The following is a 24,336-nucleotide window of genomic DNA, read 5'->3' on the forward strand; positions in this document are numbered from 1 at the left end:
ACTACCCAGCCTCTTATGCCCACCTCCACTGCAGATGAAATGCCCCACAGTTATCCAGCATCTCAGGGTGCTCACTAATCCACTCTACATTCTAGTTACTTTGTGTCATTGCAATGTAATTCCATACATTTCTGAACTATCAGCAGAATCATAGGAAGCTATGGGATTAGAAAAGCCCTCTAAGATCACTGAGTCCAGCACAAATCCATGTCCCCAAGTGCCACATCAGAATGGTTTTTAAATCCCTCCAGGGATGGGGACTCCACCACTGCCCTGGGCAGCCCTTTTGGGAAAGACGTTTTCCCTAATATCCAACCTGACCCCACCTGGCAGCACTTACCTGTCAGGGTGTTGTGGAGAGCAAGGTGGTTTCCCCTGAGTGTCCTAAGATATCCTTACTTGCTATTAAAATGATTTCCTAAGTCAAAAAGAACCCCAAAATAACAAACCCAAAAGCACTGAGATTTCTTTATTGTTACAATCTTCAGAAAAAAAAGTACAAGTTTCTCCAGTGCTCTACACAGGTAAGAGACTTTCCTTAGATTTAATCAAGAAGGAAATGTCTTTCAGACTCTGCAAGCCCCCAGGCAGTGTTTTATAATGGTAGAGTTGATTAAAAATGGTCAGGACAATCCACTGAGATGCAAAACACAATGTATGCCTTGTAGTTAATCTTTCACAGCCAGGCAGGAACACGGTAACTGTTTGAAGCCCTGCACAGCTCCACAGCTCGGCAATACCAACGTTGTTTCAAATGTACATTAACTCATTGGAAAGATTAAAACAAATTTAAAAACACATGTAGGGAATGTGCTTTTAACTCTCCACTTTTATAGAAATTCTACTGACTTGAGACCAATTGCCTTAAAATATGTTAAGGCCACTTCAATAGGATTCAGTACAAATTACATTTGGATTAAGCTTCATTTTGAAAGACAGAGGTTATGTTGCTTATGGTCAGCATCAAAAACTGCTCTTCAAAACAACACATTCAGAGAAAGAAAACAAAAAAAGCTTTGGCATACCATATTCTGCACACAGCTACCAAAGGAACGCTTGTTGCAAATTTCACCCAAAACACTGAAGTTGATTAAACTTTTAATTGCTGCTTTTATGTAGTTTTAAGCTAGATACACAAGTTAATGAACAATTTGTAAGCATCATTAAAGAAATACAGGAAAACCCACAGGGAGGCTCATTTATACATTAAGAAATTAGTCATTTCAATAAAAGCTAAAATTGGATACCACTAATTTCAAACTGATAAAACCCTTCTAAGCAGATTGGAACATTTGCAGTAGAGCATTTTGTCATGCTCGGGCTTAAGAGAGCAAGAATGTCAAGCCCGAATTAACCTTCAGAAAAAGAAAATTACTGGCTTTGGGTTCATTTTAGCTTCAGAACCGGCTTCTCCCCCAGCTATTACCTGGTTGGGTTCTGCAAGCCCGGGCTTTGAGCTGTTTCCTGTGCTGGCAGGAGCAGCAGAGCTGCACGAAGGGCTGAGCCAACGCACAGGCAGCACCTGTGGGGACCGCAGCCCTCGCCGCGCCGACCGCGCTCCAAACACCCACCTGGCTCCAAAGATGTCCTTCTTGGCCAGGTCAATGCCCGAAACCACCTTCACCCTGAGGATGCGAGACTCCTCCTGCAGCAGAAAACAAAGTGGGGTTCAGGTTTATTCTGTGGGTCGTTTGGAAGATCAACAAGAGGTTAGAAGACAGCAGGAACCTCTCCTAGGGAGGATTTGAAGAGAAGTGTCTCTTGGAATCCAACCAGGAGGAGTATGACTCCAGTCAGAGCTGTTAAGAGCTCAATAAAGGCAGAGAAAGAGCAGATAACAGTAATAACATCATAGTGATAATACTGTAACAATAATAGCAATAAAAGTAGAAGGGTATTTGCTGAACAGGGCCATTGCACATCCTAAGTGATCCACATGCCACAAATTCATTCTGCATTGACACTAAAGCTCTTCAAACACAAAGGAAATTATTCATAACACTTTAGTAATGAGAGATGTCTGTGATGTAAAAATTGAGGCTGCACGGTTAAAAATAAATCCTTAAAATGAAAATTTTTAAGCCTGTCTCACCACCTTGGTGAACGTGGAGAGCTCAAAATCAGCATTCCCTGACAGATGGCAAGTCCTGCAGGTGCACATCACTGGAGCAGCAGCCTGATGCTCAGTGTGTCACTTCATTACATGAAGCGCCTGAGGAACATCAGTAAAAATGGCCTTTTTTTACTTTGTTTTTTTTTTCCACCCTGTTTGAGCAACACAAAGAGGCCACCAAAATGAAACCTGGAAAGGCTTCTACAGAAACAGGTTCTGCAGTCCCCATATCAGTGATACCTTCTCTCCTCTGATAAGCCTCCCAGAGCTGCAAGATACTGGATTCAATTACAGTAACTTGAGACTCCGTTCCTTGAAACCTGTTCACAAAACAATTACACTTTCCCACAGGCTTCTCCTGGACTGTTTGCTTTAGGCAGCTGAAAGCCAGACACAGCTTTGTCAGCTGTCTTGGCACAGTTTTCCAACTGTGAGGAAGGTCAGGACGAGCCCCAAAGTAAAGCCATACCTGGGCAGCCCAAGTCACCCGTCTGGAAGGAGGCACGGCCAGGGGATCAGAGAACAACAGTCCCATTGAACCTGTCTGAGTTCCACCCTGGCACGTCCTGCCCCAGGAACTGGGCTGCACTAAAACAACACTGAGACACAAATCCTTCCTGTAAACCTGGAGTTTGGTGTTTCCCCCAGCTGCACTTAACACTGCAAGGTAGCTTCTGACTAGGGAACAGGACTTTTCTCCCCAAAAGAGCCCAAAGCTTCCCTGAGAGATGAACAAAACAGCAAGTGAAAAAAAACAATTCAATGGACTCAGTATTAGTGGATACTGAAGTTTTTTCCTATGTACCATGTGCCTGGTTTTCTAGAGCAGTTTTAATATACAAAAGGCAATGAACTTGCAAATTGTGATCAAGAGAATTCCTTCAGTAAGAGAAGACAGCCTAGAAAAACCCAAGCAGAAACTCAGACTGTTCAGACCTCACTGAAGTAGAGCTAGAGGAGAAGTTGCAAAGCTGTTTCTATATTAACAGTGCTACTCAGACTCCCTCTAGCAAAGTCCAACATCAACTTCACTGGAGTGGCACCTTCTTCCTGCACTGAGGGCACCTCTGCACATTAACTGATTCAAAAGAAATCAAAGAAAAACACAAACAATCCCCACCACCACCTTTAAAAGAGAAAAAGGCAAGAGGAGGTCCCACTACTGGAGGATCCCTAACTGTGTTTTGCAAGATACAAAAGATGATGCTCCAGATGATCTAAATAGATTCTCAAAAACATACTTGAAGGGTTACAGCCACTTTAAGTGTCCCAGAAGCTTTGACCCTGTTCCCTCCAAGGAGGCTCTCAGCCTCTCCTCAATTTTCCAATTCAACAAGCAGAACAAGTGCTTTTGCAAATGTTTGTTCCAATTCTCATATGCATGAAATATATATATAATATGTAATATAATATATATGTATATGTATATAATACAATGTAATATAATATATATGTATATGTAATTATATGTAATATACATTATATATATTATATATATGTAATGTTTTAAAAAATAATTACACCACCTCCTCAATTAGTCATGAGGTCTACCATATGCACTACATGTATTAATTTTTGCTGACTCCTTGCATTGCAATTTCTTCCTTTATCTCCAAGTGTGCCGTGTCCAGGTAAAAAAAGGAGTTAAATTATTACAGCAATAGCTGTGATCTCACCTCATTGTCCACCAAAAAATCAGATAAAGGACTGCTTGGCTGGGCACAGCCTGAGACTCACAGAGTACCAATTACCTGCTGCAGGTTTCCACCCAGCCCTCTCTGAAAAGGCTGCACAAGAAAACTAGGATTTTGGTTGGTGTTTGTTGTAAACCCAGGGCACAGTGACAAAGATCGCTAACCGCAGAAAAACTCTGTGCAAGAAGACCCAGGATCCAAAGCCCAAACAATAAAGTGATCCCCAGCACCAGCAGAGGATGGGATAAGGAGACAGACTGGGAGGATTAGGGAGAAGTGGGATCCATGGCAGAGAGCGAGGCTGAAGGATCACAAACATACAGCTGCAGTCCTAATTTGCAAGTAAACAAACAAGAGCAAGCAAGGCAGGGAAACAAGGCTGATCACGGCACAGCTCAGCGGGACTCAGTCCGGGAACCAGGTACACACAGCAGGAGCAAGGCCACACCCAGGGAAACCAGGGCTCCTCCTCTGCTGGGGAGAGCAGCGCCTGAGCCACACAGACACCCTGCCCCAGGCACCAGATGGGAAGTGCAAGCGGATGAGGGACAGGTTCCTGACTGGAGCAGGATGGTTCTTCTGTTGGGACTCTAAAAAAGCACTTGCTTAATTAGCTTGGCTGTAACTTAAAACGGAAAGAGATGCCAGAAGCAATGGTGTAAGTCTGAGTTCTCTCAGCTGAACAGCTTCAGGTCCCACATGAACTGACACTGCTGAGCACACTCAGACTCCAACTGTCCAGACCACGATCCACACAAAAGCTGCAGAGAACAATCTACTGGCACTTAAATATCCTGACTGAAAGACTTCCATCAGTGATCAATCATCTAACATATTCTTAAAGAGCAATTTCCCAACACAAACTCCCATTTTCTGGCAAGAGTATCCAATACCCCTTTGAGTCAGCAAGCAGTGGAGGCAACTGCACACTGCAGGACACAATCTTGGGATACTCCTTCCCTCCTCCTGCACCCACCCTCGTCTGTTTATCATCCCACCCCATCCTGCCACGACCAGCCAAATTTTCCTCCTTGAAGCATCACAGAGATCAGGAGGCAGGAAATGGCAAGCTGGGAACAGTTACAGGGAGACAAGGCTTCAGAAGTCACTTGCCACTTGAGTTGCCATTTGCCAAGGAAGAATCTTTGGTTCTGTTCAGAGCTGAAATTACATAGCAGAAAAAATACTTGTCTGGGAATTAAACTGTATTCACCTGTGCAGGGAGTGAACACCTGACTCTGCAATTTTTGTATTCCACTGAATTCCCTGTGTTTTGTAAAGCACATATCCTAAGCTGCTTTTTGAAGCACAGTTTGAAAGAAGTTCAGCTCATTCCACAGACATTTTTCTATCCTATTTCAGCCTTGCCTGGAGCACAATAAGCCTGGAAGAGGCTCCTGGTGCTGCCACTCCCTACCCTGGGTGGCTCCTGCATCCAGAGGCCAGGCTGTGCTCTGTGCAGCCCCAGAGCCGATGCTGCAGTTCCACTCCTGCCCCATTTGGATTTGGCACCTCCAGTGCAGAAGGAATTCCCAGCAGTGCTGTCCTGGGCACTGAGGTTCAATCCTGGGAATGCAGGGGGGGATGGCTGTGGGGCTGTGGACATTCCTGCAGCTGTCCCTGCCCACGCTGCTGTCTGTCCCCAAACACAGCCTCCCTCCCCAGCTGCTGCAGCAGCCTGCCCTGGAGGGGCTGGTTACCTATTAGTGCTGAGCCTCACTGCTCCTCACGTCCGCACTGACTTCTGCTCTGTCCAATCATTAACATGAAGTTTACATATTCCTGCCTTCCCCAAACATGTCAAAGGTTACAGAGTTCTCCTCTTTGCTGAAGGATAACTTTTACACGGGTTGTGTTCCCTTAGCTGCAGTTCACATTGCCAGTTCAGAGGACTCAGCTTATTTAGGTGGAACTGGAAGCCTATAATAGCTCAAAACCCAGACTTCATCAACAGTGAACAAACCTCAATTCACCTCAGAAAAGATGAAGGAAAACAGATGTATTTCCAGATTTAGGAGACTTTTGTATGTAAATTACCTGTATGATTCACATTTTGTTAATTCTTTGTTAAACACACACCGCACTCACTTTCTGCAGTTGCTCTGGGGAGCCAAGTAATTCTAAGACCCATTAAAACACTCACATAAAGAGAACTTATTAAGTCCTGCCCTTGGATTAGTAAAATACCCTGGAGCTGGGAATTTAGAGAAGAGTTGTGACAGCAGAAAAGAAGGAATGTTCTTCAGTGTCCCAAGCTGCCTTCTCCCCCACAGGCAGGGGAAATGCTGCCGTTAAAGGGTGATCCAGGAGAGGCAGCTCAGCCAGCACCAGCTACACCCGCACAGAAGTGCCGTAAAATCAACCTGAACAAGTTGTGGAAATACACATCTGTATGCTCTGAATGAACGCTGAAAGAAAGCCACAGCAGTCCAGCCCGGTGTAAGAAGGAAAGCTGCAGATGTCAGCTCCCAACAGGACAGACAATCCCATGACACACGGAACGTACGCATTAAGAGAACAGCCTGAAATAACAATCGATGGGGGTATAAAATTAGAAGGTTGACTCGTTTAAATGAACAGACAAGTGTGAAAGGCACAACGGCTGGATCAATGCAAACCAATATTTGAACAGCTGCCACGCAGCCCAGGAAGATTAAACATTTAACGTGCTTTTCCAAAGGTATATAAAACCATCTCCGAGTCAAACACCCCGCGATGGGCAGGTTCACTCTCCCATTTCCCAGCGGCAGCCAGCCCGTGTGGGATGCCAGGCTGTGTCACAGCCCGTGGCCCTGGAGCTGCACTTACCTTGGGACCCCAGGCCAGAGCTCCGCCGGGCTCCGCCGCTCCGCACGCACACGCGGAAGTTCAGCCGCGGAGGCAATAAATGACCATCGCCAAGGCAACCAGGGGAAAGGCCAGCCAGCTTGGGTTTCACCCGGACAGAGCTTCACCTGAGCCACGGTGGGGGAGTGTTGGTTGGGCTGTGTTTGGATTTTTTTTCCCCCTCTTCTCTCTGTATAGACATTTTTGATTCCAACCCGTGATAGGCGCCAGCGAGGTAAATTTCCACTGGCTGCCAGGAGAGAAACCAGATCCCACTGGAATGTTACCTGCACGCAGAGACTCTGTGAATCCGGTTTCATCCACTGAGCACCTCAACTCTAGGTTTATTAAATCTGAAAGTTTGCAAAACATTACATACTAAAAAAGATAACAGATCTTTAACTCAGTGTTTTGGTGGCAAAACAAATCCAAATGGAAAAGACAACAAACCTTTAATTCAATGTTTTAACTGTGGCACTTCTGGTTTCCGGAATGAACACTCACACATAGAGCCCGGTGTGCTACACACGCAGTCACCCAAACACACCCTGCTCTTAATTCTCCCTGTTTGCAGGGGGAAAATCAACCAAGATCTGCAGTTCCAAAGCAAAATCAAGTATGTGTCATCTATTTAAGGGCCAGTGCTGGCCACGGGAAGTCTAATAACCATGTTAGGCTTCTCCTAAATCTCCCAGTAACTGACACCAAGTTCTATGGCAGAAGAGTTGAGCTGGTTCTTTACTTTCATTTGGTGGATTAAACCAATCCACATACGGCTGAGTGAAAAAAAAAGTGCTTTAGGAAGCCATTCCACATCACCCTCCCTGCAGAGATATTCCCAAACTGGCTTGCCCTGCTCTGACTGGCACCTCCCCAACATCAATCAATGCTGGGCAGCCCAAGAGGGAGAATCCAAGTGGGGTGCCCTGTCTGGAGGGCTGCCACCATCACCCCCAGGGAAGGCAGCTGAGAGCACCCCAAGGAAACAGCTCCATCTCTGAGGACATAACAGTGACTTTCTGAAGGCCACAGCAACAGAACGTGGTAAGTCTCCCCTATAATTCTTGCAATATCTTACTAATCTTAAATCTGTCAGTGGAAATTTTGCCAACAGTGTTTGATAAAATCTCAGTTGTGCAATGCAAACAAAATCATGCACCAGGGCTGTGACCCAAATCTCCACTCTCCTCTGCAAGTTCAGCACAGAAAACAAACTCAAAATGTCACTTGGTTAACAACTCATCTGGCTCAAGCAGGGACATCAAAATCTTCCAGTTTCACCACATGCAGCCAAGGAACCCAGCTCAGAACTTTGTCCTTGCATGCGCTCATCACACTCCTCCTCACCAAATCCAAGAGTAAATGAAATTGTACCTTTTTCTACCCACAGAGCTCTCAACCCTCGCTGCAGGATACAATGTATTTGTGAAAAACCCATTATTTTCTCCACAAATCACAAAATTAGAGCAACTAAACCTAACAGCTCTTGGAGAAAAGAAGGCTGTGCAGTCTGGATCATAAAGACCCTCCTGGCTACAATGCATTGGTCAGTTCATGGAGCATACCTGGTCCTCCAGAGCTCTCCTGGCCAAACAAGGATTCTCACACAGCACGAATCATAAGATCAAGGAAACACCAGTAAGCATTAAAAGAACTGCAGAGTTTGGAGAACTGTGGCATTCATAAGCTCACAACAGAAAAATATTACATGTGTTACAACAGTGATTTAGGTCCTGTTTCAGACCTCTGAAGAAGAGGGACTATACCCATGTTTTCCTTGGCTGGAATGACACACTCAGCAGACAAAAACACCAGGCAGAATTTCATCAAGGCACAAATCTGTCTTAGAGGGACCCTATAATGATGCTGCTCCTCCATGGGGACAGAGCAGCAGAAAAGAGCACACAAAGCTGGAATGAACAGGTGAGAACATAGACACCAGGAGTGGTGCAGGGATCAAAGGTACCGGCACATCAGTGGCAGCCCATGGGACCAGGAGTCCAGATGCTCAACCCAGGGCTGAAAGCACACCATGAACAAACAGGCTCAAACCACAGCACTGCCCTCGTTAAAATCTGATTACAAAGTATCTTTACTATCTGTTTTCAAAAACTAAGTGTTCCAAGTGAATTGCCATCTACTTTTATAGAAACCCAAATTGAACTCCACGCAGTTAAGATATACTCAGGCAATTCTAGCAAGCGTGTTGAGCTGGGCTGCCTGTGAGCTTTGGAAATACCTAAGAGGATGCAAAAGAATTTTCATTTAATGGACCTGCCGTACTGCACAAGTTTGGGGTTTTTTTTTCTCCTTATTTAACTTTCAGACTTGTTTATATCTTATAAAAGAATTCTTATAAAAGAATTCATGTAAGCAAAACATTGTTTTCTGCACAACCTCATTGACTGAGCTCTCCAGTGCCTCAGGCAGCAATCACAGCATCATTATTGCTGGGTGAGACCTCCAAGATCACCAAGTCCAACCTTCAACCCGACACCACAGTGCCCACTAACACCCTAAGGGCAGGAGGGTGTATTTGCTGAATCATCTGTACATGCCATGCATTTACAGTCTAGGAAATTCCCTTTCCAAAGGAAACCTTCATCTGCTTTTCTCTGGACAAGTGTTTAATCTTTGGTGGGAGCAGAGAAAAAGAAAAGCATTTGGTACACGCTGCTATTAAAAACCTAAACAAAGCTTTGACTGGGAGTAACTGGTGCATTTGCAGCAATCTGTGACCTGACAGTGACTCTCCTTTATGCATTTAGCTTCAAAAATAAAAAAAAAACCACAACAAAACCATCCCAAAACCCACATCTAATCTTGATATTGCATGACAGACCAGCACCAAGACCATCTGCATCAATTTGAACATTTACTGTGAATTTCAACAGAAAATTTATTTAAGTCTGACAGAACTTCTTTTCCTTCCCCCCTCTGGGGACACAGAAAGAAAACGGATTAATTAAAACATCAAGGTTTTATAGAAACAAGTACCCCACTTTCTGACATGCACAAGCTACCATAAAACAAAGGAACGATGATTCTCTGTGTAGGATTTTGCCAGTGTCAGGACACTGGCAAAAGAACAAGGCAGGTTGGTTTAATTTCAGATCCTCATTATCCTCAGGTCAGGGCCCACACGGATCCATTACTTTCCAGCAGTACTTCAAAACTCACCAGGCAAAAGAGAACCACTGAAAATCCGTGTCCCCAGTGGATGTCTGACAGCCCTGGCCAGTAACAAGAAAGGGTCTGAATTCCCAATTAGCAGCCTGCAGTAAGGACTCACAGAAGGACCTGACAGGAGGACTTGCTTTCAAAGCAGCTGCTCTAGCACAACACAAGGGTTTTTAGCTTTCACTAAATCAACCTCTGATACACTTACATTTTAGTTCTTTTTTTTTAAAATCATTAATCATCCTGAACTGGTGTTTTTTGATCTCACGAAATGCACTAGGGCCTTAACACCCCAACTTTTAAAAAAGTGAAAAATTATGCCTTATACCTAACACAATCACCTTCATTTTTCCTATGTGAAATGGCACACCAATTTAGTGTAATGCTGTTTTAGACTATCAGTTCCCACAAAAATCCACCAATTTACCCAAAAGCCTCCATCAGTAGGCAGCAGACATACCCGCTCCCCACCCAAATTCAGCAGTGATGTTACTCTGGTTAATGATATTCCCAACTCAGGGCCAGGCTGGCCTTGGAGCAACCTGGGCTAGTGGAAGGTGTCACAGAACAAGTAAAGATCCTGTGTCAAACAGGGGAGGTAGAGCTGCACTCACTCCAGTAACCCAGCTAGTTGCCAACAGATGACACAAACATGTTTATGTAACCACAATCTATATTCTTGTTAGACATTTAACGATTCCAGACCATAAACCATTGGTGGCTGCACTGTTTAATGACAAAACACACATTCAATAAAACCGTAATCCAACAATAAACTGTGATTGGAGGCTCATTTCTAACCCAGATAACTCCGGGGATTGATTCCACGGCACTCACCCACAGCCCAGAGCTGCACCGCTGGCTCTTTCACCTGCAGGAAGATGAGACAGGAGCTGCTTAAACAGGCTTTGCTGGAAAAACCTTGAGAGCAGGAAAACTACACCAACTGACAAGGAAATGCCAGTGGAACCCTTAAAACCTGAAATATCTCTGAACTTCTTCAGTCCCAAAAACACACCAGGCTCAGGTACCCTGGGGATGGACATTGACACGCCAGGAGGGAGAAGGGCTCAGAGAGGGAAGAGCTGGTTACATTGCAACCACTTTGGGATACCAGAACCCACAATCCCCTCTCCTAACAGCCCATGGAGTGTCTGATGTGAGGCAGTGCTCCTGTTACTGCTCTACAGAGGCTGGGGAAATGGATTTACTCATGTGAGAGGCTGCCTCAATGGGCAAAGGGTGCTGGGGGCAGAAGCAGAGGCTGGGGGAGGTGGGTTTGCTCAGACTGGAGAAGGCAGTGACTCCTCATTCCTATTGATCACAGCCTGACATCTGCAGGGAATTCAGCCTGTACTTTTCATGTTTTAGCTGCTGTAATAGCTTACCTGCAGTAGCTTTAGCTCAGAGCACAAGTTGGGAATGTCAGTTTTCACAGAGACACTTCATTTTCTGACACGGTTTGTTTTGTTGCATGAATCATCCTATTATCCAACCAGAAATTAAATTAGATCTTCCAGCTCTTGGCTGCAGTTAATAATTAATGTTACTGTATGAGTTTCCAACCTCCCCTGGTGAAAAAATTCTTCCAAACACATTAACATTTCAGTGAGTGGTGTTGTCAGTCACTCCAGTAGTTCACTCCTTTGGCTCCTTCATCTTGATCAAGTTTCTTTTTTAAAAAGAATAACAAGTCATAGCCTTTAGCAGTACCTCCTGTCCATTAAAGCTTTGCTCCCCAAGAATTTCTCAGCTGGGGGAAGAATCACTCCATTACAGCCTCTGCCCAGATGAGGGGAGAGAAACCAGCGACTCAAAGCAGTGAAAAGGCCCAGTCGATGGGGAAGGGATCTGCTCTCACCAGAAACGCCTCATGTCAGGCCTTTGGACCCTGGTTGTAGTTCTGCTGCTTCCAACCTACTTACACACCACATTCTACCTCCTTCTCCCCCTTCCTTTCCTGTTCACTTTACAAACACAGCAGCCCTTGACAAAGATTTGACTCTTTTTGTTCATTCTGAGTATTTATTTGTCATATAAATGGATAGCCTAGGGCGAGCAGGCTCTTGCAGGGAGAACTATAGTGTCTCACAAAGAAGGAGAAAACTGTTCAGTTACTAATCCAGGCTTAAGGCCGACTAGATTTGGGCAATTGAGCAGGAGCAAACACAGCCCCTCCTGGCTGGAAGGACAAATCCCACAGTGGAAATCTTCTTTGCTTCTCCAGTGCATCCACTGACACACAGGGGTATGTTACAAACAGCCAAAGATAAGAACAGAATTTAGGGTGGTGTGGAAAATAACTGGAGTAAAAAAAGTATTAACAAGAATATGACCAATGCAGGAGACTGAGTAATTCAGCTGCAGTTCTCTCCTATGCATACATGCACTGAAGGTGCTTTTGAAGAGGAAGAAAAGTACGTACTACCTTAATTTAAAGGCTTATTTTTCTTTTAATGGAATTTGCTTGTCTTTTACTGTAAAAGAACAGACTAAAGAAAAACAAATACAGTGATAGTGCTACCGAGCACTTTTTTGGTTTGTATCAATAATTTCTGCATACATATTGATGGTGGAAGATTGGAAGGATTTTTTAGGGGGGTGGAGTGCTGCTTGCATTGGTCGTTAGATTTGGGGTGGCTGTTTGGTTTGGGTTTTAGTTGTATTAATTGTTTATGTGGAATTCCTTCAAAATTTGTGACATTCTGTCAATAAATGGATCGTTGCTGGACCAAGCCCAGAGGTTAGCTCAGTCACTTGTTCCCAAAATGGTACTTGACACTGACTAGACTAAGAAACACTCATTAAAATATTCACCGCTCATTATCTAAAACAAAGGCGGCACTTTGTGTCCTGCCAGGCATTCTGGATGCAAACTGGGGCTCCGTGCCCCAAACAAAAGGCACATTCAGAATCCATGTTTTGCAGAAGAGCTGCAATAGGGTCAGTCATTCAGCATCCCAGAGCAGGACCTTGTCCTGGGGAAGCACAGATGCATGTTCCTCAAAGAGGCAGAAAGGGAAGGGAGCAGAGGGCACGGCAATGCTGAATTCCTCAGGAAAGTTCCAGGTAGTGGATCAGCTTCCACAGCAACCAGCTGTGTAATGAAATTATTGCTTCTACCTGCTTATTCTTGACCCTGTATCCCATTGCTACCTGCAGAGATGATGAGGTACACACAGGGCTGGTTGCTCCTGACACCACAAGGACTTTTAGAGAGCTCAGTCAACAACCTTGGGAATAAAGAACAGGATTTTTCTTCCAAGAACACAGATGCATATTACAGTGACTGAAGTACAGCAGTGAAAAGCTCTTGGGATCACACAAATTACCACAAGTCTGAAGAACAAACTCAGTTTCCTCCAGGCAGGTTTAAATGAAGTCACATCCCCTTCCAGAAATAACAAGATGATCTACACAAAGTCCAATTGTGCTGCTAAATGGTGGCCACGCTGTACCAAAGCAAAGGGAGAAAAGCAGCTTGGAGCTGCAGAGCCCAAACTCTGACAGTGGCACAGAACTGCCTCCTTTAACAGGCTCCCACTGGAGATGGGCTGGGGCTCCACAACACATACAGCCTCACACATTCCATGTGATGGTATCGTCCTGTATCCAAGCCCATATTGCAGCTGCTTATACTGAACACAGCAAAATCTGCTCCAAAGACCAGGTAACAGCTCCAGAAAACACAAATGCTGGTAAGGAACTTCTGACACTAAGGAAAGCGCTAAAGTCATCAGCAAAAAATCCAAAGTTGCCAAGCACAGCAATGCCCTGAGGGCAACTAAATCAAACCAAACCACCACACTGGGGTCAGCAGTTTGGTTTGTGAAAACTGAGCCCATGTTAAAGCACAAGATCCAAAATATGAATGAGGGTGGCTGTGTTCAGATTTATTCAGCAAGCAGAAAGTTAGGTGCAAAAATAGAAAAAAAACCAAAACCCAAACCTCCTGGAGCTGCTGTGGCATCAGAGTAATTTCACACAATTGCTGCAGCATCAGGTAACTCCCCACTCCCTGCTGCAGGTCACCCAGACAACAAGAGCAGCATTCCCCCAGTTCAGAGTGTGTGGAGAGGGAGAACCAGCCCTGGGCACACACAGAGCACCACTGAGGCAAAGCCTGTTTTCCAAGTGTGCTAAAGCCCCCCTCTCATCCCCAGCTCTGCAAGGAACATGAGTGAGCACTGAGCATGTCCCTGCAGAGCCTTGGCAGTGCCTCCAAACCCAGGGAACCAGCCTGGCACACAGGACTAGCCAATACCTGCTGAACCCCAGCTTGCTTTCCAACACAGGCCGCAGAGACAACAGGAGCAGCTCCAGCCCTGGGCAAGGAAAAGGCAGCAACCTGTGTGGCACAAGACCCAGCCTGCCTTGTCAGAAGGAAGCCTGAAAGTCACCAGCCTTGAGAACCAGCCTGCCAAGGAACAGCTCTATGGAACAGGTGTCCTGCAGAGGGGATTGATTCTCTCTTCCCCAAGCATTTTCATAATGAGGAAAAAAAGAACAGCACAAAACTCCAATATCCAGACAAAGGAACTCAGAGGGATGCTAGAGGAAAAGTACCAGTTCCTCCCATGTAACCAACAACCACCGAGAGATGGGAACACATCTAAACCAAAATGAGGTCCCAGCACAACATGTAAGTTGCCAAAGATGCAGGGCAGCAATGAGAAAGGAATATTATTTACTGTCTCTTCAACTCTTTGCAACAACTTTATCCTGTTTTGCTTTGACCATCTCAGAGGCAGCATTTCAGCTTAGTCTCTTCCCAATTTGCCCACAGTAGCCAGGCCAGAGCTACCACTAAACTGGAGCAAGCTGGAATATTGAAAGATTCTCACAATTAGTCTGTCCCAAGTCGTTGCTGGAATGCAAAAGGGTAATTTTTATTTAATAATCAGAGTGCTGGCCAACCCTTCAGCAGACACCTTCACTGGCACACAAAGCCTACTGTGTAATTTGGTGCTATGTTCTGATAGGAATAGCCAATATTTCTGCATCCAGAGCAGCAAAGTGCTCTCTCTTCCAACACTCCCAGCTCTCAAACAGCAATCTGGACATTTTTCCTTGTCCAGCCTTCCCTAAAAACTACAAGTGAGGTCAGAAAACTGTAAAAAAAACCAGTAAATCAATGTACTCCCTGTCCTATGCCATCAGGTACCTCCTGCCTCTAAGGCACCTTCCAGGCACTGAAAGCACTCATGGAATATTAGGAAGGAGAAGGGGAAGGGGAGTTTCTCCACAAAAAAGCTTTTCAGAGGTGATCACACAGTGCGGCTTGTCCTCTGTCTCACTTACCCACAATCCTGTCTTTCCATCTGACTGGAGGAGTCGAGATTTCTCAGAAAGAAAAATCTCCTCAGTGTCACTGAAAACAGCAAGGATGTTCCAGTCTGAGCAGCAGCACTCCAAGGACTGACACAACATTAATGGCCAGTTAGACAGTGGAGAAGGGCTTAAACTCTCCTGAAAACTGCAGGGAGTACCACCTCTGAGAAGACAAAGAGCACAGACTGCAACCAGAGATCAGAGATGAAATCCAAAGGTCAAGAACTGCCCCCACTGCTGGACACAAGCCCCTCACAGCAAAGACTACCACGCTGGCCCTGCAGCCTCTGCTCACTCCTGAGTTTAACACTGAGCCCCAGGGACACGAGTGAGAAGACAAGGGGCAGCAGAACCGAGACCACCAACCACATCCACAGGAAACACAAGACCCAGGCGAATGCCAGAGCAAGAGGAATTCAGGAATAAGAGCTGTGAACAGCTTTTATCACACAGAGGTCCTGGATTTTTGGGCATAGCACACTCACAGGGAGCACAAACACACACGTGTTCCCCCTGACCAGCTCTCCCCATACAACCTGTCTGGACCAAAGGCCAGCTGTGGGAGGCAGGGAGTTCCTGTCAGCTCTGACCTCCAGGACAGGGACAGCACCCCAGCCTCGGGGTCAGCCTATCCCATGGCACCCCCAGAGAGAGCCAGCAGGACATGCCCTGGGGAGCCACACCAGCCCCAGGACACAGGTAGAGCCTGTCTGACCTCCTGAGGGCAGCTACCCCAGGTCACACATCCAGCAATACCTGCGTGACAACCCTGGTGTCCAGCAGCCCTGGCGTGCGATTCCAGGCTGGGGGATGAGCTACAGCACTGCCCCACCTTCCCAATAAACATCAGGAGATGCCGAGTGCTCAACCACCAAAACCAGCCAGTTTCCACAGCAACAGCTAGCAATGACACACAGAGCTCCTGTAGCACATTCCAGCCTTATCAAAGGCTGGCTATCGGCATGTGTGCTCCAGCCTGCAGTGACACCACCCTGGGGACCCCCGTGTGCTCCAGCCTGCAGTGACACCCCGTGTGCTCCAGCCTGCAGTGACACCACCCTGGGGACCCCTGTGTGCTCCAGCCTGCAGTGACACCCCGTGTGCTCCAGCCTGCAGTGACACCACCCTGGGGACCCCCTGTGTGCTTCAGCCTGCAGTGACACCACCCTGGGGACCCCCGTGTGCTCCAGCCTGCAGTGACACCACCCTGGGGACCCCTGTGTGCTCCAGCCTGCAGTGACACCCCGTGTGCTCCAGCCTGCAGTGACACCACCCTGGGGACCCCCTGTGTGCTTCAGCCTGCAGTGACACCACCCTGGGGACCCCCGTGTGCTCCAGCCTGCAGTGACACCGGCCTAGGCACCCCAATTTCCCTTCCCAAATGCCACAGTCCTGGTGTCCAGCACAGAGGTGACTAAAAGCAGTGAGTGCTCACTGCTTTCCCTCACCAGGTCCAGGCTGCAGCAGCCATTTCAGCACTCACCTCTGACCTCCCTCTGGCACAGGATCCACTTCCTGCCCAAGTTTTGGGAATTTGAAACAACCTCACCCCCTGTAGGGCACAGACACTGGAGGGCTGCTGAGAGCTGTGCAGCATGCACTGGCCCAGGGTACCTGCACCAAATTACAGCTGATCATCCCCCACTGGAATGAAATGCAGGTACAAGTAGCTCAGAACTGAAGTGACCAGACCCAAAATAAAATGACAGCAGCACAAGGGATTAAAGGTAAATTCTCATGATGTCAGCAGGCTGAAGAAACCACTCAGCGTTTTGCTAAATCAATTCAGGCAGTGTTAAGAGGCATTTCTTTAATAACAATGTCAATCAAAACAGTGACTAAAGCTGTGACTGAAATGTTTTTAAATATGCACTAGTTCCAAGCCAAATTTTGGACAACAGTCTAAGGAAAAAAGTGACACAGGTAGGCACGTGATAGGAGAAGGTCACTATAAGACTTGAAAACAGATTAGCTACAAACTCCAGCACCTTAACTGGGCAGACTTTGAGGCCAATCACCAACAGCTGTTTAGGGCCCCTGGTTTCAACAGCTTCCAAAGGGGCTCTGTCAGGATCTGGCATTAGGGGCATGCAGGAACACGGTTACAAATGACCTGGCAGGTAATCCACACCCTGTAACCACTTAGAGCAGTCTGCTTTACAATGTTTGACTTTCAAACTACAACAGAAACTAGTTAAGACAAAACCAAAACCTGAGTGTGTGACTTGATTTGGCACAAGCTCTAGTACAGCTGCAGGATATCCCTGGAAAAAACAACTCTGACCTTGCTCCCAGCCTGGCCAGACCTGCCCAGCACAGCATCTGCAGGAGAGAGGGGCCTGCTGGCCTTTGCTGCACCCACCTGTCCCATTCTGGGGTTCCAGAGCGGCACAGACACCAACATTGGGATGCGGCTGGCCCCTAAACAAGGATAAGTGAAATCTGAGCTTCAACAGGCAGGAGGAAAATGCAACACATTCTTTATCATGCTAATTAGAACACAGAACAAGAAGTAGCTTCTGGATAAGAGAGGCAACAGAAGCATAAGGATAATCCACTTTGCACAAAAAAAAAAAAAAAAAGAAAATTCGGGAAAAACCATCTACAGTGCTACCTTAAAAAGAGAACAATCCATTCAGGTTCACTGCCCGTTATCTCTCCTAAAGTCCCACATCCAGCTCTGGTTTCCAGACCCTCACCCCGCCTCCCGGGTGGCCAGGGGAAGGCTGTCCCTCTTCCTGCCCAGCTCAGGTCGCTGCGCCTCCAGTGAGCGCCCAGCGGCACTGCTGGAGTCCTGACGGCACGGCTGCAGCCAGAGAGCTGCCTATGAGGAAGGAAAACACCCCTCCGGTACCCTCAGGCTACCAAACCCCTGGGAATAGCTCGTTTTTAATGAGAACGCTCTCACTTGTCTCCTCCAAGCCTCTCAGCAAGCGTGACTGGCAGGGGAGGATCAGCCCCAGAACCGTGGGCGAGAAGCAGCACCGGAGGCACCGAGGGGAGGAGGTGAGGAGCACCAGCCCTCCTGCTGGGGTGCAGGGCCAGGCAGTGCCCACAGAGAAGGGATTCGCCCCCTCCCTGCGGCCCCAGCACAGCCCGGCTCCCGCAGCAGGGACACTGAGTCACTGGCACCGGCAGGACCCAGGTGTGTCACAGCAGCGCTGGGACCGGCCTGCCCTGCCGGGGAAAACCGCACAGCGAGGCTCCCTCCCACAGGGAACGAAAGAAGTGCCTCCTCGGGCCACGGGAGCAGGAGTGGTTATTCACACACAGGCCAGGCCGGGCGTGCACAGGAATTTACCTGACCCTGAGGAATGAATGTTTTCCTATGGACACTGGACATAAGGAATAAAACACTAAGTGACCAGATGGGACTGAAACAAACCAAACAGCCACAAGGATAACTACAGAGGTCTTTCTAGCACCCACCCAAACATGTGCCTCCACCGCTTATCTGAGACAAGTGCAGGCTGTGCAAAGAACATGCCCCTGGCTGTGGCACAGCACCTGAACTGCCCGACTCACACGCCCTGGATCAGACACTTCTCCACCTCAAGTGTCCACCCATCCCCTGGGATGGGGGTAAACTTCAGCACCAAGATGCATTTGAACAAGAGGCAGGGGAGAAAAAGCACACATGAAGCGAGGCAGGGAGGGGATCCTGCAACCCTCACCTCTAAACAATGGCACCATTCCCACAGCTGTAAAATGGAGCTGCAGGTACACCACTGCCATATGCTCTCGCTCAGTCCACTAAAGCAACACCTGTCCAAGACAGCATTTTCAAGTTCTTTCAGCTCAACTGTTACAAACAATGGCCAAGCCAGTATTGTATAATACATCAAACATCACTGTACCAAAAGCAGAGGTTAAAGAAGCAAGTCCATTGCTCATCACTGTGCAGCAAAGCTGCTGCTTTGTTAATGAGACTGAATCAGCACAAGCACAAAGCCCAGACTCAGTTTTGTCCACACACCACTTCTCCCTCTTACCACTCCCTTCACCACAAACAGCAGGGACAGGCAACTCAAGAAATAGTTAAAGAAAGGTCAAAAACTCCACCTGTTTGTTAGAGAACTCATCCATTTCACATTCCCATATGACTTACAGATGAGCTGCTCTTACACAAACTTGCCACAGACTTCATCTGGGTCAGGATTCTGGCCAAAGCTCTGGATTCATGAAACCCACACTGCCAAGTTCACAGCTCATGGCCCCCAGAGAGCAGGTGCCTGACCGTCCCCACATACACCCTCCACCACCACCCCACATACCTGAGACTTCCATCAGAAGAGACTTTCCAGAAGTTCCTGCAATTCAACAGCCCCACAAAGACAGGGGATGCTGTCTGCAGATTCATACTGAGCCACGAGTGACCCCAGGGTGAACAGGAGGGAGCAGCATCTCTTTCAGCAGCACAAATCCACTGGATGGCTCCAGAACCCACCAACCTCCACTGCCCCTGCTCAAGTAAAGGGTGGAGGTGCAAATGAACTGTCCTGGGATCAATCACTGAAACCAGCACCAGCTGAAGGTCCTTAGCACATCACACACCCCCAGCTCTGCCACAAGGGCCCAGTGCCAAGGAGACAGTTATAATACCCAACCCAAAATTCCACATTTGGTTCATTTGAACAAATCAGGCTAAAGTACCTCTGATGGGAGCAGTTAGTACAGCCTCATTTCCAGACACCTGCACTGTCTCCCATCACCCACCGTGTCAGGCTTGGCTTCTCCCTTCCCACCTCAAAACCCAACACTTCTGTGGGGACTTCATTTTTGTCCACATGGCTTCCAGAGCAGCACATTCCAAACTGCACCTCCAGTGCCACCAGGAAGAGGCCAAAAGCAGATTTTCCCCACCACACTAATTTTCAAACAGACCATCCATGGGGGAGTCATCCCAGGACACTTTCTCCTGCACACTTCTCATTCATTCCCTACAAAATCTCACCATGAATTCGGTGTGATCATCTACACAATGTAAAGATGCTTAAGGAGAGTCAGACTGTGAACTGCTCTCAATTAAAACCAACACAGATTACAGGAACATACTTCCAGCCTCAAGCCAGGATTATTCAGCACTAGGATGTGCCAAAGGAGAGCGGGCAGCATGGTTGTGCTCCCTGTTCCAAACTGTTCTGCTCCTCTCCAGCAGATAAACTACATGGAAACAGGAAAACCTGACTTGAGCTGGCAGGACACCAACACAGCCACACTGATCCGTGCAGTGAGGCACAAAAATAAGGTGCTATGGCTCAATGGCAAATCCAGCTCATCCATGCAGTGATTCCTCAGAATAGCCAGTGCTCTCCCGAATGGAGATATTTATTTTGATTACAGGCAAGGTTCCTAAATCCTAGAAATCAGGATTCTGACAAGCACCTACAGCCTGCCAGTGCAGAGGAATTATGGTTAAATGGAGGGAGGAAAAAAAATGAACAATTACAAGTATACGCAGAAAGTCTGTTGCCCAGTCAAGATATCACCTGGCAGACATAATACCTCTCATTACATTCCATAATCCATCTCAGAAATCAAGTTTCTGGATTTGTTTTGTTGGGGCTTTGAGTTGTTTTTGTAGCTTGGTTTATTTTTAACTATTTTAACTGCAATTAGCTTCCAGGCCTGTGCAATTTAGCCACATCTCTTATTTTTAAATTAATTACTAGTTCTCTACAGAAAACAATCCCTTTCCTAAGGATTTGGTTTTCTTCCTTCTTTCTGGCAGTGGAGAGGAAAAGACACAGGGAGCAGGGGAAGGAAACACTCCAGCACTAGAAACTGGGCAGCTCAAGAACCCCATGCTGGAAACAGTTGGTGTGACAGTGTGTAAACACTTCTGAAAGCCACAGTTCCAGTCCCAGGTAAACCCTGTCAGGTGTCAGCACTGACCTGGCAGCAGCTCCAGTCCTGAGCTGAGCACACCAGCAGTAAAACCACATTCCTTCCTCCCAGTGCTGGAGGTAGGAGTCACCCAACCCGCGCCACATTCCTACCCAGCTTACCCAAAATAACAGTGTACACAAGATTACACTGCACTTCTTCCCACAAGGGGACAGAGCTGCCCAGCAGCACTTCTACTGCTACAGTAAAACCCTCCTCTTCAACACAATGAAACGTTTAAGAGGAAGTAGCAGAGAAAGCAAAAGATGGAGAAATTTAGAGAAGCGAATGAGATTTCTCTGTTCACCAACACCAAAATTTAATTGTAATTAAAACAAGCTACTTCTGCACATTGTAATCACATCTACGGCTTTCTGTTGAGTGAAGCTGTTGGATAATCCAGGCCTCATTGCTATTACCAGGCCTGGAAGTTTCCAGCTTGCCCAGAAAGCCCCAGTTTATATTGCACAGAGTTTAATTAAGCAAAGGTCTTGGTCCCATCCCATCTTCTGGGAGTGAGAGGTTGTCAATTTGGCCCAATCTATCAGAAATCAGTGAGCTGCCAAGAGGCTGCACCCACAGCACCAGTCCAATGTGGCCTCTGGATCCCGGGGCAGCTGTGCAGGCAGGAGCTGTGTTTGCCCCAGAAAGGGTAAGTATTTTATCTCACAGAACTTTGCAGTGGCTGGAGACACAACTCCAGCCTAGAAGCTGCAGGGGTGAATTCCTCCCACAACATCCTAAGACCGATTCCCTTGTGACAGATAAGCTCATTTGGCACTCCTACCCTGCCTGGTGATATTTTCAAAACAAAACACAAAAATCCCGTCAGAGATCTGTTAACTGTAACTCCCAGCACAAGCTGTGCCCCGGGGGTGAGGTGCCGGCTCAGCAACAGGTGTGGAGCTCACAGTCCATGTCTGCTTCCCAGGAAAATGGCCTCTGTGCAGGAGGAGAGGAAAACCTCGAGCTCCCATTTCCCATTACACAGTGCCCTCCATCGGCCAGCCCTTCACACGGAACCCAAGGAATGCTTTATCCCCCTTCCCAAAGGCAGCAACGGAACGACCATGGGTTGCAGTACCTGCATCCCTCAGAGGACAGGACAACAGCCAGCGGAGACAGAGCCATCTCTGAATGGGGATACAGCTAAAACTAACACTCCTTGTCTCTCTCAGACGCCTCGTGTTAATACAAGCCTCCTTAAATGTCTTTAAAGTCATTCTATAATAAAACTAGAATTTACTTAGTGTCAGCACTAGTGACCAAAATATGCCGATAATTCATCAAAAGCTGGTTTAAAATGCAGGCTGTTATAAAAATCTATTGACCTCCTGAGAACCACAGCCTATTTTGATATTCTGCCACACAAGTAGATATGCAAGCCCTGTCATTTATGAAATGCTTCCTTACCTGGACTTTTTAATCATCATTTAATGTTTACATACTATCCTTGAAGCCAGTGCACTTAGAGTCTATAAAAACAATCCAGGGTCAATAAAAAAGTCACTATTCTGAATTGCTTATTGCTAAGACACTCTCAGTGCTGTGACCAAGGGAGGCCCCTCTCACACTCAGACAGCAGAGAGGCTTTTATGTAACTGGAATATTCAGAGCAGAAACAAGAGCTCTCGTTTAAAGGGTCTGTGTGCAGTGGCGGTGACAAAGGGTGCGTCTTCTTAAGGAACTCACAGGTTTTTTTCATGTAAAGCCTCCAGGTTCAGGCAGCAGTGGGCTGGGCTGGAGCTTATGGGGCCAGGGTGCATCCCTGGGCAGACTGGTCCCCCCTCACTGCCCCTTTCCACCCCACAGCTGAGGAGCCACAGCTGCCCACGAGCTGCTCCTCCAGCACACCAGCGCCTTTCCTCCAGCCCTCTCCCAGTGCCACAGCAGTCGGTGCTCCAGCGCTGCTCCTGGAGCTGAGCTGGGAACCAGCAGGATGAAGGGACACGGCTCTGGAACCCGTCCCCAGCACCAGTCCTGGCAGGGGCTCCGTGGGGACAGCCTGGCTGTGCCAGCACAGCAACAAGGTACAGCCCCACCACAGAGACCACACAACAGGAAACGTCACCTGAAATTCAACTGCAACCACCTACAACACTGACACTGCCCCAACAGCTCAGCATTGCCACTACTTCCTAAGTTTATGGTTTGCTTCAAATGCAAAGCAGAGAAATCCAGGCCTGAACTCCCACATGTCACTGCTGTCACCAAGTCCAGGGAGGGAGGGAAAGTCGCAGCCCTTTTCCTCCCCAGTAAATCCTGCTGATCATAAGCAATAACATCTTCTGGAGGCCCCCACAGCCCCATCTCACGGATCCGTTAACATGACACTCGAGTACCAGGAAAGGAGACACCCTCGAGGGAGATCATTCCAGAGCAACAAATCCATCAGGAACATGTAAACACAAGGCACAAAAGCCAAACTCCCAAAGCCTCAGTCTGAAACAGTTTGCACAGACAGTCAGTTTATCCACCACAGCACCACTGTGACAAATCTTGGCTCATTCCTCACCCTGATGTCCGATCCCATACAGGTGAGCCTGTGCTTTATAGGAATTCATCCTGTCCATAGGAACCATCTCCATCATACTCAGAGCTGGCTTTGTTTCCCTTTCCCCAAAGTGTGTGACAATAAAGCAAAGCACCACACAGGTGGTGCGCCTGAGGTCCTGAAATCCTTCAGGATTCATTCCTCAGGCACAAGGCTTTGTCCAGCACAGCACACAAGAACTAAGATGAAAGGTTAGGCTGCAGTGACTACATGCAGAATTATTAATCTTGAGGCATATGGGATTGTATCTCACACACTGAGATATTTTCAGGAACATAAGATCCTTTTGACAATTTCTAAGGCATGACAAAATGTCATCTCAGTAGGAAGCTTCTAATTCCAATTGACTCAATCACAAGTCACAGAAGTTGAATAGAACTTGAAAAGAAAAGAATGCTGGAACTGCAAAGAGCAGTTTCACATATGAACCTCTTTTTCCTCTAATATTTTAAAGTATAAAAAGACACTCTTCAAGGATTGTTTTTCTGAAGTTCCATTTTTTATTCAAGCAAACAAGATCCAAGGAGCTGCAAGTTTTGCTTCCATCCAAGGACACTGAGAAAGCAAAATGTTTGTGGATTTGTGTGGGAAACATTTGACTCTCAAGAAACCCAAACTGAAACAAACAGGAGGTGCACTTCATTCACAAATATCTTCCGCTACGAAAGGCTTGAAGATTTTATATACACTGATATTTAGAGATTGCATGAAAGCGCCTAAGCCTCCAGGAGCCTGTATAAATTTTATTTAAC

General features: G+C 47.0%; 1 protein-coding gene across 3 annotated transcripts in view; it reads right to left on the reverse strand.

The window, feature by feature from the left end:
• The window catches only part of LOC310922704 (E3 ubiquitin-protein ligase NEDD4-like), an 86,917-nt gene that overhangs the window by 59,519 nt on the left and 3,062 nt on the right, over positions 1-24,336 (reverse strand). For 2 of the 3 annotated variants that reach the window (XM_083883447.1, XM_083883446.1), the window contains exon 2: positions 1,572-1,645. In XM_083883447.1, the coding sequence (XP_083739573.1) occupies positions 1,572-1,645 (74 nt within the window). Of the gene's footprint in view, positions 1-1,571; positions 1,646-6,615; positions 6,660-24,336 lie in introns of those variants that run through there. The other variant, XM_083883448.1, reaches the window with a different exon arrangement.

Source organism: Zosterops lateralis, assembly GCF_965231275.1.
Source record: "Zosterops lateralis genome assembly, chromosome: Z".
Taxonomy (NCBI): Eukaryota; Metazoa; Chordata; class Aves; order Passeriformes; family Zosteropidae; genus Zosterops; species Zosterops lateralis.